We start from the raw sequence: 19,943 nt of genomic DNA, 5'->3' as shown, positions 1-19,943 counted from the left end.
CAGGTCTCCCCATCAGGTCTCAATCCGACAACACCACGGCTGTAGCGTATATCAACCATCAGGGAGGTTTTTGGGGCAGGATGACCATGCACGAAGTGAGTTTCATCTTTCGTAGGGCCGAGACCAACCATTCGCTCATCTCAGCAAGCCACATCCCGGGCTTGGAAAATTAGAAGATAGATTTTCTCGGTCACCAAGGTATTGCCTCGGGGAGGTGGTCTCTTCATCCGGAACTCTTTCAGCAGATTTGTCATCGTTGGAGGACTCCGGATGTGGATCTCATGGCCTCAAGACTAAACAACAATTTTCCTCAGTTTATTTTCCGATTGCACAATCCTTACGCCATTGGAGCGGACGCTCTAGTTCCGCCATAGCTCCAGTTCCGGCTCCTGTACATCTCCCCCCCCCCCCCCCCCTTCTCTTCCCTTGTTTCCGAGGGTCATCAAGAGGATCAGAGCGGAGGTAGTGCCAGTGATCCTAGTCGCGCCAGACTGGCCGCGCCGTGCATGGTATGCAGAACTAATACAACTAGTCGCCGACGTCTCCTGGCGACTTTCATATCATATGGATCTACTCTCACAGGGCCCGATTTACCACCAGAACTCCGGGGTCCTATCTTTGACGGCGTGGCCGTTGAATCCTGGTTTTTAGCTCAGGCTGGTTTCCCTCACGACGTGATTTCCACCATGATTAGTACCAGGAAGCCTGTGTCCATGCGCATCTATCACCATACCTAGACAACCTTCCTTTTTTTGTGGCGCAAGGTTCATGGTCGATCACCTCCTGTATTTTCCATTCTGGCCATATTGGCATTCCTTCAATCCGGATTAATATCAGGCCTTGCGCTTAGTTCGCTCAACGGCAAAATTTCGGCCTTGTCAGTGCTTTTCCAACACAAATTGCCACCAAGCTTCAGCTCAAGATGTTCATTCAGGGAGTTTCCCATGTGGCGTCTCCTTATAGAAAACCATTTGACTCATGGGGCCTTAACCCGGTTCTCAGAGCCTTTCAGGAGGTTCTTTTTCGAACTGCTGCAGGACGTGTCACTGACCGTCCTCTCTTGGAAGGTGTTCTCTAGTGGCAACTACGTCAATCAGCCGAGTTTCGGAATTGGCAGCCCTTTCCTGCCGTTCTCCGTTTCTGAATTTTCATCAGGAAAAGGTAGTTCTCGGGGACGTTCCCGTCCTTCCTGGACAAGGTCCTCTCCTCTTGCCTTCTCAACGGGGAAATTGTTGTGCCTTCCCTTTGTTCCAGCGCCAGTCCATTGCATTGAGAAGGCCTTCCACACTCTGGATGTGGTTAGGGCGCTGAGACGGTACATCTCGCGGATGACTCCTTTCCACAAGTCAGATGCCCTGTTCATACCCAGACGGACATAGGAAGGGTCTTGCCAGGTTGATTCGCTTGGTGATTCAGGTATCCTACCGGGTCAGGAACGCGCCTGTCCCAGCGGGGATTAAGGCGCGCTCTACCCGGTCAGTGAGCGCCTGTTCGATCTTTCGGCACCAGGCCTCGGCAGAACAGGTCTGCAAGGCTGCGACTTTGTCCAGTCTGCATAGTTTTACAAAAAGTTACCAAATTCATTCTCAGGCCTCTCTGTGAGGCTGCAACTTGGTCCAGCTTGGGTACCATTACAAAAATTGCCTAATTCATTCTCAGACTTCTGCGGATGCAGCTCTCGGCAGACGCTGCCTGCAATCAGCAGTACCACGGTGTTAACTCAGTGGTATATGGGGTATTAGCATATGTGTGCGCCCCACCCAGGGACTGCTTTAGGACGTCCCACGGTCTCTGTGTCCCCCAATGAGGCGTAGGAGAAATAGGGATTTTTGTGTACTCACTGTAAAATCCTTTTCTCCGAGCCAATCATTGGGGGGACACAGCACCCACCCTTTTTAGCCTATTGGCTCACTGTAGCATTCTTAGGCGTTGATATTGTTATGGTTATTGTTAACTGTTTATGCTCCTACTGCTTTTTTCACCGAACTGGAGAATCTCAGCTAGCGAAAGGGTGTATACTGCAGGGGAGGAGCTAACTTTTTTCTGGTTTACTTAGTGTCCTCCTAGTGGCCAGCAGCATAACACCCACGGTCTCTGTGTCCCCCAATGATTGGCTCGGAGAAAAGGATTTTACGGTGAGTACACAAAAATCCCTATATCATTATGTTTTTGGAGTGTGGGTGGAAAGTGGAGAACCCGGACGAAAACCGTGGAAATATGTGGTGTAAGGATTGTGCTCACTCAGATTGCCCGGATTCACGTTCCTTTCAAAGTCCACGTGGGTTTATTTGCTTCATAATCCCAAAAGCACAGGCAAAAACAAAGTATCAGTGTCCATAGCACAGTCCTCTAGCTTTTCCATGAGCTATGTGGGAGTTCCTGCTCTCCCAAGACACCAGCAGCCACTAACTCACATGGCCAGGTCACATAACCCTGACCTCACACAGTTTCTGGCACACAGGCTGGGGTATTGTCCAGCACTCAGACACGGTCTGGAACCACATACACGGGAAGACTTCTCCCTCTCTGCACGCAGACCATGTGCCAAACAACAGCCTCATTACATAAGTTGTAACCACACCCACAGGTGGAGGTATATGGGTAGCCAGACCTGCCCATCTCTCAGCTACCCGCAACCCGGGTATTATTATTACTACACCAACTGCATATTGGGATAGGATATTGGAGATGGACCCCTTTAGATTCTTTCCCCTTCTTATTTTTTCTCACTAGTCCATTGCTGTGCAGCAAGGTGAGAATCTCAAATGTGTAGGGCTTATGCGTGGGAAGCGGGAAGGCTCATTGTGTCAGTGGAGGAGGCTGATTGATGAATCTCATCACTGGCCCCTCCATCCGAATCCACGAGAAAAGATACGCCCTTCAGCCTCTTTCATTGAAACACACTGAAACTTCCCGCCGCATCTGCGCACTTCCTGGACCTTAAGAAATTGGCGCAGCCGCAGCGGGAAGGCTTTGTGTCCTTTTTGGTAAGTTTCTGAATGTTATATTTTGTAACCTGCTGTGCCATCTGCATCGATCCTCTGGACAATAACACCAACAGGCTGCTGGATAATTTAGGGAGCACCGCTTCAACAAGATGGAGAATTGTGCACAAAATAAAAACCTCAGTTTAGCTTATGCCACTGTTAAGATCATGGAAGTGGCATACAACTTCTGCTTCCTGTAGCCATACCTGATAAATGGAGCTTTACGTACAACTACAAATATGAACCCAGTGTGTGACTCTGAATCATATCTAGCAGCTGCACCGATACATTGTGATTTATTTCTTACCCTATTGAATCATGTACCTTCATTGTATCAATTTGTTTTTGGGGATACTGATCTGTTTTGTTTTGTTTTTTTTTTGTTTTTTTTATATAACAGTCTAGCTTACCAAAGAATGAGCTGGGAGGCATTGAAGAAATCGGTCAATGGTCTCATCAACAAAGTGAACGTTTCTAACATTGGAAATATTATCCAGGAGATTCTGCAGGAAAACATTATTCGCGGAAGGTAAGCGATCTTTATTTTAGGTTTTTAACCCTGCTGTTCTGTTCGCATTTGCTATACACTTGTACTGTTCCCGGGTCAATATGACCCACCTATTAATTCTTGATTTTTAGCTACTCTTAATTGTTTTATTTGAATACTTTTTTCATTAAAATACTGTATGTGAACATACAAATGAAAAATTTAAATTCAAACATAATTATTTATTTTTTTCTGAAAAAGGTTACACAGGCTTTTTGCAATTATCTTCGATTGTTGACATTCTGCACACAAATAACAAAGAAGCTTTACATTACTATTACTTAAACATGAAATTTAACTTTTTGAAAACAAATTTTATAAATCAACAAATGAAAAATCATAAAAACTTCAACCTTTTTAGAAAGAAAAAAGAAAAAACTGAACATGTTCATGCGTTTTTACACTGAACACAATAATAAGACACATGTCCTTTACACAGATATTTTGAACATCCAGCACATGTCAGATTAGTCTTATTGTCAGAGGAAGATGGACAGAAGCTACATCTCTTCCTTTTTTTGCTGGTAGCTGTGCTGGTGGAGGCCGTGGATGTGGAGTCTCTTTCTTGAGCATGCTGGACACTTTTTACAATGGCTGTTGCTCCATCACTTCTGTGGGGTCACTTTTCTGCGCTCAATATATGGCCTCACCAGGGATTTTCCCAATTCCTCAAGAAATAATCTTCTTTTATGCAGCTTATTCCGGTTCCAATCGGGGTCGATTTCTCTCCATAAAAAAATGCATTGTATGCAGAAACGTCCAGTATGTTATAAAATAAAATCATTGGCCACCGATTGGTTTTGCGTTTGCATGTATATGTTGATATTGCTTGGTCTAAAGTATCAACTGCTCCCTTTGTGGCATTATAATCCAAAATAATGTCAGGCTTTCTGTCTTCTCTATCACTTACGGCATTGCCATGGTGCATTGTGCTCATTAGAATTAACTGTTTGGTTTTTTTTGGAACATGGGAAACAACAGTTGTATTTCCAGAAAAATAAAAAGTAGAACTGTACACCTCTCTCTTGCTAAGGATACCTTGCGGTAGTTCAGGCTTGTTTTTTCTCATAGTACCCAGCATGGTAAGTTGTTTTTTCTTCAACATCTGGCCTAGTTAATAGGATGTAAAAAAGTTGTCACATGTGACATTTTGTCCTTTTAGTCCATGAGTCAAATCGAGAACAACACGCATACCCTGATTTTGTTTCAGGTCTTTCATCAGGGGTTTTTCCTGTATACACTTGAACATTTAGAGCATATGAACTTTTGCTGTCGCAAAGTGTCCAGATCTTGATGCCATATATTTCTGGCTTACTTGGTATATATTGTCTGAATGGGCACCTACCTCGGAATGCCACCAGTTGCTCATCAACAGTTACAGTTTCACCACTATTATACAATTCTGGTAGAATCTCTACCCATTGATTCCAAACATTTCTAATAGGGGCTAGTTTATCTTTAGCTCTTCTTTCCATTCTATCTATTTTAGAATCAAACCGCAGTACTCTAGAAGTTTCATGAAACCTTTCTCCTCTCTCACAAACAGACTAGATAATGACTTTCTTAGTGATAAGAACAGTGAAACCACCACCATTTTGAGATGAAGTACACATAAAAAAACATAACTTTTGCAGTCAGAAATAATCAGAGACCTGTAGAACAGTATAAAATGCTATCGGGTCATATTGACCCGAACAGTACAAGTGTAACAATCATCGTGTAGCAAAAAGTAAACAAAAAAAAAATGTAGAGCTCCACAAATGAGGAGAAGTCAAGGAACCACTAGTTTCAAATCCTCATTAAAAAAAAATCTGCAGGGTCTCAAAAATCATTTAGGGTCATATTGACCCGAACAGTACAGCAGGGTTAAGATATATGGCGTGACCTCCAGTAAAGCAGTAATCAAGATGAATCGGAAAATGCCTGTTCCTGTCTTCTTCCCTCCAGCTACAGTTTATGGTGGTCTGTAAATGGTCTCCAGGATTGAAACTGGTGCAGATTTGTAAAGAGTAAAATCGGATGTATAATGTCCTAGGACAGAGTAAAGAAGTGTTATAATTCTGCTGTCTGTTTATAAGTGTATCTTGTCTTTTTACAGGTAATATTTTTTATCTCTATACTTTGATATTGTGTTTTTTTATAGTAAGCACTGTCTTTTATGTTGTTTATAGAGGTCAGCTGGCCAGATCTGTTCTCCTTGCTCAGAGCGCTTCTCCTATTTTCACTCATGTTTATGCTGCCTTGGTAGCGATCATCAACTCCAAGTTCCCTCAGATTGGAGAACTCATTCTAAAAAGGCTCATTCTGAATTTCCGCAAGGGTTACAGAAGAAATGATAAGGTAGGCCATGAAACTTGTATTCTCTTGCTAAATTTCACCCTATCAGATATTGTGCTGCTATTGTTAGTCTATTCTCTCATATACAGAGTATTATTATTATTATAAAAAAAGTTGTCTTCCTTTAAAAAAAGTAGGAAAAAAAAAATATATCTAACCTATAAAGCTCAAGTGTGTGTATGTATGTATGTGTGTATGTCCGGGATTGGCATCCGCACCGTCGCAGCTACAGCCACAAAATTTGGCACAGTCACACTCTGGACCCCGAGAGTGTCCTAGGCTATGTTGTGAGGCAAAATTTTAACCCCGTGCGTTCCAATTCACCAAACAATTTTGCCCCTATCTACATAATGGGGGGGGGAAAGTGTGTGTGTATCAAGCCCCGCCCCTCATTATGATGTCATAATGGTTGCCTTGGCGACGCTGATGTCATCATAGGTTGCAAGCCCCGCCGCTCATTATGATGTCATAATGGTTGACTATGGGATGGAGGATGTGTGATGGGTATATGGGCACTGGACTATGGGATGGAGGATATGTATGACGGGTATATGGGCACGCGACTATGGGATGGCGGATTTGTATGATGGGTATATGGGCACGGGACTATTGGATGGAGGACATGTATGATGGGTATATAGGCATGGGACTATGAGATGAAGGATGTGTGATGGGTATATGGGCACTCGACTATGGGATGGCGAATATGTATGATGGGTATATGGGCACGGGACTATGGGATGGAGGATGTGTGATAGGTATATGGGCATGGGACTATGGGATGGAGGATGTGTGATGGGTATATGGGCACTCGACTATGGGATGGAGGATATGTATGATGGGTATATGGGCACGGGCCTATGGGATCGTGGATATGTATGATGGTTATATATATATAATTGAATGTATGTGTGTTATCGCCAACCAATCGCAAAGCATGTTTCATTTCACCAGAGCTGTTTAAAAGAAGCTGAGCTGTGATTGGTTGCTATGAGCAACAGTTTTTCCACTCCACAAATCTAGCATCCTCGGGACCATAAGCTCCCAGCCATTGTCTGCTCTCCAGAAATGAGCAGAGAGCACATGACAGAAATGGATCACCTCCTCCCGTGCCCATATCCCCATCACACATCCTCCATCCCATAGGCACATCTTCCCTCTTAAAGGGATCTCCAGTATGAAAGTTAGGGCAGATCCCTCAGCACTCCCAGGCTTCTATTAAAGAGATCATTGGTATGTAAGTTATGGCAAATCCATCCAGCGCTTTGTTTTTGGCCCCAGGCCTTTCTTAAAGGGATCATTGGTATGGAAGTTAGGGCACAAAAATCAGTCTTGTATGGATATATTTATAAAGTGGTCAACCCCTCTGACAAATGGAATATCTTTGGAAGCCTTTGGCTAGGAGGTATAACAAAATAAAAAGCCAAGTGATGTTTTAGGGTATTTGCACACGCTGCGGATTGGGGTGCGGATTTGGCCGCGCGGATTTTGTAAAATCCACAGGTAAATCTGCAGGTCAAAAGACCTGCGGATTGCTCTGCGGTTTTGCCCTGCGGTTTTTCATCTCCACAATGGAGGAGATGGCAAACTGCAGCGGAATCCACAGAAAGAATTGTCAATTCTTTCTGTGGTTTCAAAACCGCAGGAAAACCGTGCGGAAAAATCCGCACCGCGGTTTTTTATTCCCATAGGGAATAATGGTACTGTACACCGCAGCAAAAACTGCTGCGGATTCGCAGCGGCCAAATCCGCTGCGGAACAGCTGCAGAATCCGCAGCGTGTGCACACACCCTTGTGGTCACCAAATTAAAAATCAAAAATAAAAATGATTTGTTAAATAAAGAGAACCTGTACACTAAACTGCATATTATTCGGTGTCAGCCTTTATAGTAGACTGGTCTGTGAAAGTGTGTACAGGAAACAAATTGGTCTATGTTCAGGCTTCCAGCTGCCACCACTAGAGGTAGCCTAGTAGTTTTTTGTATACTTTTATACATTGCACACAATACACAGTATATAGGAGGCTCCCTGTAGTAGCATGTATGCAGAATGATGTTTTAAAGAGAATCTGTCACCATGTTTTTACCACCTTACCTGACCGCAGCATAATGTAAAGGCAGAGACCCCGATTCTAGTGATGTCAGCAACTGGGCTGTGTAGTTTTCATAAAATTATTGTTTTATCAGCAGGGGATAGTAACTAGAAGACTAGCAGTCCTCCATATTCATGACCTCTGTGTAACTTCGCCCACACCACTGATTGGCAGCTTTTGTGTACATGGGTAGAAAGCTGCCAATCAGTGCTGAAGGGTGGGGTTATACTGAGGTCCTGAATATGTCAGAGAAGTGGTAGATCTGCAGCAGTGACATCAGTGATTATACCAAAGTGACAGCAGTCAGCTCAGTAAGTGACACATCGCTGAAATCCCAGTCTGTGTCACGGTCCATTTTTGGAGCCGTGGCAGAATGTGGATTCTTATAGAAAGCTTTTTCCTTTTCCCCCCGGTGGCCGCTGGGATTTACTACAACTGTAGTTGTTTTGGTGCTGGTTTTGCCCCCGGTGGCCGCTGGGGTTTACTACACGTTTGAATTAACCAACAGGTGATGACTACTCCCCCCCCCTCCTTCCTATAAAAGGTCGCCATGTGCAGTAAATCACTGTTGGTAATATTGTTCATTTGTTATCCAACCGTGGTGAAGACAGGACCTACCTGGTGGAGAGGGGGTTCAGCTTATCTGGAGCAGTGGAGTTGCTGCTGGATGCTGATCGGATCCTTTCTCTGTTGCTTGGAGCATTTGCAGCAGAGCAAAGCTAAGTTTTGGGTTTTAGTTGCTTTAACCCCGTGGTGTCTATTTTCCTTTGTGAGTTATTGGGTGCAGTTCACTTTATTCCCTGTCTCCCCTACTGGGGAGGGGGTTGGTGGTTTAGCTCAGGGCTAAACAGGAGATAGACAGGTCGGGGACTTGGGCCTCACTACCTTCAAGTGTACCCCCAAGTTAAGGAGAGTCAGGGCACCCCCTTAGCCTGAGGGGTAGTTCAGGGGCCCAGGTTCCACGTCTCCTGCTTTGTTCCAACTGCCCCGTGACATTATGCCCTTACATCATGCAGCTAAACAACAGGGAGGCTTGAGGGCACTACTGTAAAGTGTAGGGGGGACTGCTGACCACACACATATGAAATGGAAAATGAAGACAAAGAAAAGATGTGTGTACCAAGGGTGCGATCAACCCCAAAAATCAAAATAATATAATAATATCCAAAGATACTTAAATAATGATAGCAAATTTTATTTTGCATATGAAAAAACACATATTCAAGTGACAAAAATTAAAAACAATTAAAAAGCCAAAATATGGCCATGAAAGACACTCCAAAGGCAAAAAGATCCCATAATGAGGATCAATTGCTCACCTCCTCCAAAATGCTGGGCAAAAACACACAAAACAGAACTATATCATACAATATATAAATGTGTAGAAATAGGACCTGAATAGAGCATGTGGTGAACAAAATCTCACTTTATAACATGACAAGGCATTATGCACATAAATTCAAAGGCTGTATTACATATAAATCCTTAAATCTGGTTAAATAGACTTAATGTAGAAGAACATGAACACTAAAGCCTTGATTATAACACATGAAAATGGGCCAGATGATAAAATACATAGAATATAGTTCTGTTTTGTGTGTTTTTGCCCAGCATTTTGGAGGAGGTGAGCAATTGATCCTCATTATGGGATCTTTTAGCCTTTGGAGTGTCTTTCATGGCCATATTTTGGCTTTTTAATTGTTTTTTTAATTTTTGTCACTTGAATGTGTTTTTTCATATGTTAATAAAATTTGCTATCATTATTTTAGTATCTTTGGGTATTATTATATTATTTTGATTTTTGAGGTTGATTGCACCCTTGGTACATACATCTTTTCTTTGTTTTCATCTTACATCATGCTGCACTCAGATGGGGTAGCAAACACCTGCTGACTGATTCCCTTTAAATTGGTCTCTGCTACAGGGCTCTGGGCTTGAAAGGGTTGTACAGGATCAGAACATCATGGCTACTGTCTTCAAAAACCCCGACCTCTCCTTAGGCTGTTACAGCGCCAGCATCTTTGAGCTGATCTGTACTGCCAGACTCAACCAATGGGCAAGTGTGGTGCTGTTAGTTTTAATAGGATGGAAAACAATTTCTTAAAAACTACTTGGGCTCATTTTGGATCCTTAGTTTAAGAATTTAGCAGCCAAATTACTTTTTTGGTCACACTGACTACCATTTTATTCACCATCTGGTACCCGTGGTAAATCAAAATTGATTTTTGTAAGTCTGACAACACCTTTGCCTTGCTATGTGGCTTCTGTGTATGGAGGGGTGCTGACATTTCCACTGTTGACTGCAGCATATTTTTTGTTCTGTTCTCAGACACTTTGTTTAACGTCTTCGAAGTTTGTTGCTCATCTCATTAATCAGAATGTGGTAAGTAAAATGTTTTCTACTGTTTTCTTAGTTCTGACATATTAGTTACTGACAGTAGGAAAAAGCTGCTTCATCTCTTAAAAGGGTTGACCCTCAGCCAACCTCTTCTCAATCAGTATGTTTACCCTCTCCTCCCCCAGTAAAATAACAACACTTAAGGTACTGTCACACTTAGTGATGTACCATCGATCCCGACCAGCGATATGACGCGGTCAGGATCGCTGGTACATCGTTAAGTGGTCGCTAGTGAGCTGCCACACAGGCAGATCTCACCAGCTACATAGCAGGGGTCGCTACTTACCTGTCAGACGCGGCGATCCTGACGTCCTTCCGCCCGCGTCCACGCGTCGCTCGTCGGCGCCACAGGAAGCCCAGCAGGAAGCTGACGACGAGAAACGGTCCAGGACGTTCTCGCACGATCAGCGATAACCAGCGGGGGAGCGGTCGGAGGTAAGTATCAGGCATAGCGATATCGCTAGCAATATCGCTATAACGTCACAAAACCAGTGACGTTATAGCGATATTGCTAGCGATATCGCTTAGTGTGACAGGCCCTTTAGAGTAAGCTCTCACTAGGCGTTTTTTTAGTGGTTTATAATATGATGACTTCTATATATTAATAGGATAAAAATTTTGATGGGGGTGCTACTTAAATAACATTTCCCACATGTCTGCTTTACATCAGCATAATTTTGTAAAATGATCTTTTATTTTGTTAGGATGTTAGAAACTAAAATTGTAGCAGTATTTTTTTTCAAGTAAACTTACAATACTTATTTTATGAAGGACCTATTCAGTTTTGAAGTGACTTTGGGGAACTTGTAGCTCTGGCAAAAATTAAGAGACCGCTGCACAGTTTTATAATAATCAGCTTCTCTACATGTCTGACAGCCATTCCATTCCAGTGTCAGTTGAATTCCAATCAGAGTATACCTCTTTCTACTTAATGTGCTTCAGATTAGGTGATCACCTGAACCAAATCTTATTTAGCGAAGGAAAGTATAAAAAACCAAAAACCCTGCTGAAGTTTTCTCAATCCTCTTGTAATAGGACAAGCTGGATGGCAAAACAAGTGCTAGTAATATCCCAAATGTAATAGAAATGAAAAAATAACTTTTAACCATGCCAAAGGAGTTGAAAAGTCTTGAGTGAGGAAAAGAAGGGCTCAATTCTGGCTTTACTAGCAGAGGGATACAGTGAGCATCATGTTGCCTCCATCCTTAAAATTTCCAAGACAGCAGTCCATTACAACAAGGTCAAGCAGCAGACATTGGGGACAACAAAGCTACAGACTGGCAGAGGGCGAAAATGACTCTCCACTGACTGGGATGACCGTCATCTTATTCGAATGTCACTCAGCAACCGCAGAATGACAGCAAGTGACTTACAAAAGGAATGGCAGCTGGGGTGAAGTGCACGGCAAGAACAGTTCATAACAGGCTCCTAGAGGCAGGGCTCAAGTCATGTGTAAAGCTAGAAAAAAGCCTTTCATCAATGAGAAGCAAAGGAGAGCCAGGCTGAAGGATTGGACCATAGAGGACTGGAGCAAGGTAATCTATTCTGAAGAGTCTAATTTTCAGCTTTGCCCAACACCTGGTCGTCTAATGGTTAGACGGAGACCTGGAGAGGCGTACAAGCCACCGTTTGTTGCACCCACTGTGAAATTTGGTGGAGGATTGTTGATGATCTGGAGATGTTTCAGCAAGTCTGGAATTGGGCAGGTTAATCTTTGCGAAGGACGTATGAATCAAGCCACATACAAGGTTATCTTGGAAAAACAGTGGATTATTTCTGCTCAGGCAATGTTCCCCAACTCTGAGGACTGTTTTTTTCCAGCAGGACAATGTGCCATGCCACACAGCTAGGTCAATCAATGTGTGGATGAAGGACCACCACATCAAATCCCTGTCATGGCCAACCCATTCTCCAGACCTGAACCCCATTGAAAACCTCTGGAATGTAATCAAGAGGATGATGGATAGTCACAAGCCATCAAACAAAGAAGAACTGCTTAAATTTTTGTACCAGAAGTGGCATAAGGTCACCCAAATACAGTGTGAAAGACTGGTGGCAAGCATGCCAAGACAAATGAAAGCTGTGATTAAAAATCATGGTTATTCCACAAAATATTGATTTCTGAACTCTTCCTGAGGTAAAACATTAGCATTGTTGTTTCTAAGTGATTATTAACTTGTTTTCTTAGCATTATTTGAGGTCTGCAAGCACTGCATTTTTTGTTCTTTCGACCATTTCTCATTTTCTGAAAATAAATACACAATTTAGTGCTTGGAAATTCGAAGACATGTCAGTAGTTTACAGAATAAAAGAGCAATTTACATTTTACTAAAAAATATACCTATGAAGGGAAAAATCAGACAAACTGAAAATTTAGCAGTGGTCTCTTATTTTTGCCAGAGCTGTATAAATTGGAAATCCTCAAATTGATATTATTTTAAAACCAGCACCCCTCCTCATATTCAAAACTGCTGTCAGGTAGTTTATTAACCGTTCAGGTGCTTTTCAGGAATTTACACACAGTGGCATAACAGGAAATATTTTTTTTTTTTTTTTTTTACCACCAAAATGTCGCCAACTTCTGAACAGGTCACTATAGCCGGCAGACCCTAAAGACGTTATTTGGCTGTGAACTCCCTTGGCAAACATCAGAACCACACAATCTAGATCTAAGGGCGCTGATGGGGTTAAAGAGGGAGCCCTCACACTGTTGACCATCTAGATGCTGTAGTCAATATTGACAGCAGCATCTAAAGGGTTTAAAGTGCCATTGTCGGTGCCAACAACAAATGTGTCTGATGCAGCAGGGTGTCGGCTATAGTATACAGCCGACAGCTGTTGCATTTTCATCCAATAGGGGATGCTATTCAATTATATCTTAGGTCAGTCGTGTTGGTAGTCACTAAGGAGAGGAGTTAAAGGGAATATGTCAGCAGATTTCTGCTCCCTTATCTGAGAGCAGCATGATGTAGTCAAAGAGAAACTGAATCCAGTGATGTATCACTTAGTTTACTGGGTGCAGCCGTTTTGAAACAATCCAGAGTTTTATGATTTAGAATGGAGCAGAGCTGAGAAATCTAACCCCGCCCACACCAGGCTCTGTATATACATAGTCTGACAGTGAGGTGCCTATCACAGGAGGGGGCGTGTCAGAATAGCATGCACTCTACTGTGTCCCGGCAATGATAAGCTCCTGGTGCTAAAACAGTCATTGCATGCAAACAAAACCATTGAGCTTGATAAGAGAGGCATCACTGAAATCTGTGTTTTAACCTCTACCTCATGCCGTTTTCAGATTATATAGCAAAAACATGCTGACAGATTCTCTTTAAGTAACACAAAAAATGTAGCTGATTTTTCTCCTTCGCCTCATTGGGGGACACAGATACTGTGGGTGTATGCTTCTGACGCTAGGAGACTGACACTAAGTGAAAAAAAGAGGTTAGCTCCTCCTCCGCCGTATACACCCTCGCCCCTATTGCGGGCGGAAAACAGTTTTTTTGCTTAGTGTCCATGGAGGCACACGTCTGTTTTTTTTCTCCAGACTTTTTTCGTCTTTTTCCATGAAGATGTAACTGGGGCAACGGATCCTATTGAAAGGGTCCGATTTCCCCAAACCAATAACAGGCGAGCACGTACGAGTGTCCCTCCACGTATCCTCTCCCGTGTCAAGGGACACAATGCCGGACTTAGCTCTGACCACCCCTAGGTATTGAAACCATGGGCTGTACAGAGGCACAAGACTAGTCCGTGCAGCCCCCACTGCTCCACCAATGCTTAGACTGCGGTGCTGCAAGGTGGCGGACGGTCCCTCTCCTCACCCCCTGAAGGGGTTAGATGAAGCTAAGGTGCCTGCACCATCCTATTTTATCAAGGCCCCCTCACATACCTGCGCTCAGGCTGAAGAGTTTCATCGGTGAGGAGAGGGTCTGGGAGTGCTCCTGCGAAGATCTCAGGGCTGGAGCCCGCAGCCGGCGGAAGCCACCGGCCGTGCAAGGCTGAGGGTGGCTGGATCCGTCTCTTGTCGGGCTGCGTTTCCGCGGGCGCAGAGCAAGCGATTATGCGAAGCCTGCGAATCTGAACGTGCCCAGGTTCCCTCCCCTGCGACCGCGACCAATGTGTCAAATCCCCCGTAGTGGACCCGATCACTGTCACAGTCCATGGCATCGCTTACGAGAGCAATAGAGTCCCTTCAAGCCCCAGATAGGGGCAGGGATGATGGCTCGCCAGCCTTAGAGGGAACCTCCACCTCACAAAAGCCTCCGGCCTGCAGGGGCCGCTCTCACTCCAGGCAGACCCGGTGGAAACGAATCCACACGGTATCGCCCTGTCCATCCGGTGCCTTGGCATCCGTAAGCTCTGCTTTTCGCTTCCCATCACCAGTGGTTGATAGCGAGCAGACCTCAGATTGCAACCCAGATGAGCCCCTTGACCTGGTCACTCCAGGGTCACGTGAAACAGTGGACAGCCTCATAGAAGCCGTCAATCAGACCCTGGGGATTGAGGATGATCCCGCAGCGGCTACGAGGCATAAAGTGGCATTTAAGTGAGTGAAGCGCCCGCACAGAATTTTTTCCTCTCACCCGGAGTTTGAGGACATAGTGCAGCGGCACAGAGAACATCCAGACAGGCGTTTCTCGGGTCAAAATGCACTCGAAACAAGTTATCCGTTTGCTCCGGACCTCCGTAAAAGATGGATGGAATCCCCGATGGTGGATCCTCCGGTTTCGCGCCTAGCCACTAAGACCCTGCTATCCGTCCCTAGTGTTTCCTCGATTAAGGATCCCACGGATCGCCTTATACAGAGCTTAGCTCGCTCAGTATATGAGGCGTCAGGGTCAGCACTCGCTCCCTCGTATGCAACAACTTTGGTAGCCAAGGCTATGATATCATGGTCAGAAACATGAAACAAGGTCGCTCAGGAGCAGGATCTACCTGCAGAGATTTCGGAGATCGCAGGTCAGATGGCGATGGCCGGAGACTGTGTAATCAATGTGTCTTTGGATGCGGCCAATTGCTCGGCACTTGCTGCCGCTAATGCAATTTCGATCAGAAGAGCCCTATGGTTAAGGACATGGCGAGCCGATTCTTCTAAGAAGTCCTTGACTTCCCTGCCTAATCAGTGCTGCCGCCTATTTGGGGAGAAGTTGGATCGACTTATCTCCGACTCCACAGGAGGAAGGAGCGGGTTTCTCCCTCAACAAAGGGTCAAACCGCTTTTTCGTCACCAGTTTCAGGCACGTTTTCGGGCTTTTCGCAACATCGGGTGGACTACAGCGGCCAATTCCGCTGCATCAGGCCCCCCAAACCAGGATAGTTAGCGGCAGGTCTCATATAGAGCCAACCCATTGGGGAGATTGCGTACTCAGCAGCCCAGATCGAGGGGATCCAGATCCCAAAGATCGTCGGCCAAATGACTCGAGGCCTTTACCAGATGACACCGACAAGGTGGGCGGCCGCCTACTCTGGTTTTTCCACGTCTGGGCCAATGTCGCTCACGACGCATGGGTAAAGGAATTGGTGGCCTCAGGTTGCAAAATAAAATATGTCAGATACCCGCCAAGACGTTTTTTTCTTTCCCGGCTTCCCAGAGCGGATGCCCGGGCAAGGGCTCTATTGGGAGCCATCAAATCGCTCCAGCACAACGGAGTTATTGTTCCAGTGCCGGAACATGGAAAAAATCAGGGGTTCTATTCCAACCTGTTTGTGGTTCCCAAAAAGGACGGGTCTACCAGGCCTGTTTTGGACCTGAAGCTTCTGAACAAATTTATCAGGATCAGACATTTCCGGATGGAGTCTCTCCGGTCAGTCATATCGGCCATGGAGCAGGGAGAATACTTGGCCTCAATAGATATCCAGTACACATATCTGCTTATTCCCATTTTTCCTCCTCATAAGAGGTTTCTACACTTCGCCATCAGCGATCTACATTTTCAGTTTGTAGCACTACCCTTCGGGCTAGCCACGGCCCCAGAGTGTTCACAAAGGTTATGGCAGTTGTCATGGCCATACTGCATTCTCGAGGCATAGTCGTCTTCCCTTATCTGGACAACTTCTTGGTCAAAGGCCCTTCAATACGGGCATGAGAGGAAAATGTCAATATCAATACTCTTGCCCACTTAGGGTGGTTGGTGAATGCGAAGAAGTCATCCCTTGTGCCAGCTCAAAGGATCTCCTTCCTAGGAATGATTCTCGACACTCGCCGAGGGTTGGTAGTTCTCCCTCGGGAGGGGGTGCGAGCGCTCCGGCAGGGATTCGGGACACTTCGGCAACCAGTCCCTCATACCATCCGATCCGGGATGAGGAGTCTAGGGAAAATGGTGGCAGCAATGGAAGCGGTACCATTCGCCCTGTTCCGTCTTCGCCCCCTGCAGCACACCCTTTTGTCAGCTTGGGACAAGAATCCCTTCACGCTCGACCGGCAGTGCCGACTGTCTTTTCAAGTCAGGCAGTCACTCGGATGGTGGTTAACCAAATCCTCTCTGACCCAGGGGAAACCTTTCCCCCCAGACCATTGGGGTGATGACAACCGACTCCAGTCTCCTCGGCTGGGGAGCGGGGTTTCGCCACCACACGACTCCGGGATGGTGGTCGCCATAGGAGGGACGCCTCCCGATCAACTTATTGGAGATACGAGCAATTCGGCTGGCTCTGCAAAAGTTTTATCACTTTCTAGCAGGCCGACCTGTCCGTATTCAGTCGGACAACGCCACGGCGGTGGCTTACATAAATCACCAAGGGGGCACCCGCAGCAGAGCAACCATGCGCGAGGTGGGGCATGTTCTGCAGTGGGCCGAAGTAAACCACTCGGTGATTTCGGCTGTCCACATCCCGGGCGTCGAAAATTGGGCGGCAGACTTCTCAGCCAGCAGGGTCTTGCGTCCGGAGAGTTGTCTCTACATCCCGAAGTCTTCCGGCAGATTTGTCAGCTGTGGGGAACTCCGGATGTGGACCTGATGGCGTCCAGAATGAATGCCAAGGTGCCCACATATGTCGCTCGGGCCAGGGACCCGCAGGCAATCGCTGTGGACGCGTTGGTTCTGCCATGGAACCAGTTTCGCCTCCCATATCTATTTCCCCCGCTGCCACTACTTCCGAGAGTCATCAAGAAGATCAAGACGGAAGGGGGCCCGGCGATTCTGCTGGCCCCAGACTGGCCTCGTCGAGTGTGGTACGCAGCCCTAATGCAGCTGCTCACCGACGTTCCTTGGCGCCTGCCGGAGCGCCCGGATTTACTTTCTCGAGGGCCGATTTGCCACCTGAACTCAGGGGCCCTGTGTTTGACGGCATGGCCGTTGAATCTTGGATTCTAACCCAGGCAGGGTTCGAGAGCAAGGTGGTCGCTACAATGATTAGCGCCCGGAAGCCTGCTTCAGCACGAATTTACCACCACACCTGGAAGGTGTTCTTTGCTTGGTGTCGAGGCCGCGGTGTTTCTCCGCTGAGATTCTCAATCCCCAACATCTTGGCCTTTCTCCAGTCGGGCCTAGACTCGGACTTAGCCCCAAGCTCCCTGAGGAGACAAATATCGGCCTTATCCGTTCTGTTCCAGCGCAGAATTGCTACCAATCTGCAGGTGAAGACTTTCATCCAGGGAGTCTCCCACTTGGTGCTTCCCTATTATGCGCCTATGGATGCTTGGGACCTTAACCTGGTTCTAAGTGTTCTGCAGGAAGCTCCATTTGAACCGTTTCAGGATATCTCCTTGAGGTACCTTTCCTGGAAAGTGGTGTTCCTAGTGGCCATCACTTCTATCAGGCGTGTTTCAGAACTGGCAGCCCTATCCTGCCAAGCCCCGTTCCTCACTTTCCATAAGGATAAGGTGGTGCTCAGACCAGCCCCTCCTTTTCTGCCGAAAGTCGTATGCTCTTTTCATATTAATGAAGATGTTATCTTGCCTTTATTTTGTCCAGCACCGGTGCACCGTGTGGAAAAAGCTCTTCACACGTTAGACCTGGTAAGAGCCCTCAAGAGGTACGTGTCGAGGACGGCACCCTTTTGTCAGATGGACACGCTGTTCGTGCTCCCCGAAGGGCGCAGGAAGGGACTCGCTGCCTCAAAGTCGACCATAGCCAGATGGATTAGTTTGACTATTCAGGAGTTCTACCGCATTAGAGGCACGCCGATTCCAACAGGGATCAGAGCGCACTCGGGCAGTGGGTGCCTCTTGGGCGCTTCGACGGAACAGGTTTGCAAGGCAGCAACCTGGTCCAGCCTGCACACATTTGCCAAACAATATAATATCCATGCTCAGGCCTTGGCGGATGTGAGCCTTGGTAGAAGGATTCTCCAAGCAGTGGTGGCACACCTTTAAACAAGAGGTGCATGTAGCTTGGATCGGTGAGTCAATCTCCCACTCAGGGACTGCTTTAGGACGTCCCACAGTATCTGTGTCCACCATGAGGCGAAGGAGAAACATGGATTTTTGTGATAACTCACCGTAAAATCCTTTTCTCCGAGACGCTCATTGGGGTACACAGCATTTACTAATTTGATATAAGGGTGGTGTTTTGGACGTGTTGTACCTGTATTAAGGCTGATTTTGTTCTCCTACTGCTTTGGCACCTGATTTCCGCCCACAATAGGGGCGAGGGTGTATACGGCGGAGGAGGAGCTAACCTCTTTTTTTCACTTAGTGTCAGCCTCCTAGCGGCAGAAGCATACACCCACAGTATCTGTGTCCCCCATTGAGCGTCTCAGAGAAAAGGATTTTACGGTGAGTTTTCACAAAAATCCATGTTTTAAAAAAGTATACCAATGACTCTTTTAAATGTTAATGTGAATTCAGTGGCCACAACGCAGATAAAAAGCAAGTCGGCTCAGTTTACTAATTGATTGTGAATGCCTTGTATTTTTGGAGTAAAATTACAGTTTGAGCTGCAAAGCCAGTGCCCATTAATCAGAAAACACCTTTTTTGTTTTAAACCCCCCCCCTTTTTTTTTCTTTTCCTTTTTTCACCCGTTGTGAGGCCTCTTCCAGTAAACACGCCAAAAGCTTGGATGGTTACAAGAAGGCACTGCATTTTTTTTTTATTTTTTTTTTAACCATATTCCTGCTTGGTTAATTATTTGCACTTGAAATTTACAATTTTTGTTCTAACTGTATCTTCCTCCAAACCCCTGTAATTTATGAGATCTGTGTAGTGTTTGTATCGGTACGACCAGCTTGTGATTATTATGTTTGCTGCCGAGGAGTTGGTCGTTTTTGCATAAGCGAACACATTTCTCTGTTTGTGCTCTTCCTTGCTTCAGGCCCACGAGGTGCTGGCGCTGGAAATGCTGACATTACTGTTGGAAAGACCTACAGATGACAGTGTTGAAGTTTCTATTGGTTTTTTAAAGGAAAGCGGTCTTAAACTAACTCAAGTATCACCCAGAGGTGTAAATGGTAAGTGTGTGCTGTGCCGTCTCTTCGCTGTGTCAGGGCACTTTACTTTGCTCATTAACTTTAATGTTTGGAAAGAGGTGAACTTTAGCCCGAGCGCGCGGTGCTGTGAATATCCAACGTGAGAGTCGCTGAATACATTATGGGTAAAACGCCTTTACAATGAATGCTACTGACGTAGATCATCCACAACAAGC

General features: G+C 45.7%; 1 protein-coding gene across 2 annotated transcripts in view; it reads left to right on the top strand.

The window, feature by feature from the left end:
• The window catches only part of CWC22 (CWC22 spliceosome associated protein homolog), a 141,934-nt gene that overhangs the window by 36,952 nt on the left and 85,039 nt on the right, over positions 1-19,943 (top strand). For both annotated transcript variants that reach the window (XM_073577480.1, XM_073577479.1), the window contains exons 5-8: positions 3,388-3,516; positions 5,706-5,874; positions 10,293-10,346; positions 19,614-19,749. In XM_073577480.1, the coding sequence (XP_073433581.1) occupies positions 3,388-3,516; positions 5,706-5,874; positions 10,293-10,346; positions 19,614-19,749 (488 nt within the window). The remainder of the gene's footprint in view (positions 1-3,387; positions 3,517-5,705; positions 5,875-10,292; positions 10,347-19,613; positions 19,750-19,943) is intronic.

The sequence above is a fragment of the Dendrobates tinctorius genome, unplaced genomic scaffold (assembly GCF_039654945.1).
Source record: "Dendrobates tinctorius isolate UK_male_01 unplaced genomic scaffold, ASM3965494v1 ptg000056l, whole genome shotgun sequence".
Taxonomy (NCBI): domain Eukaryota; kingdom Metazoa; phylum Chordata; class Amphibia; order Anura; family Dendrobatidae; genus Dendrobates; species Dendrobates tinctorius.
Note: the sequence above shows the minus strand (reverse complement) of the source record. Positions and strands in the feature narration are given on the sequence as shown.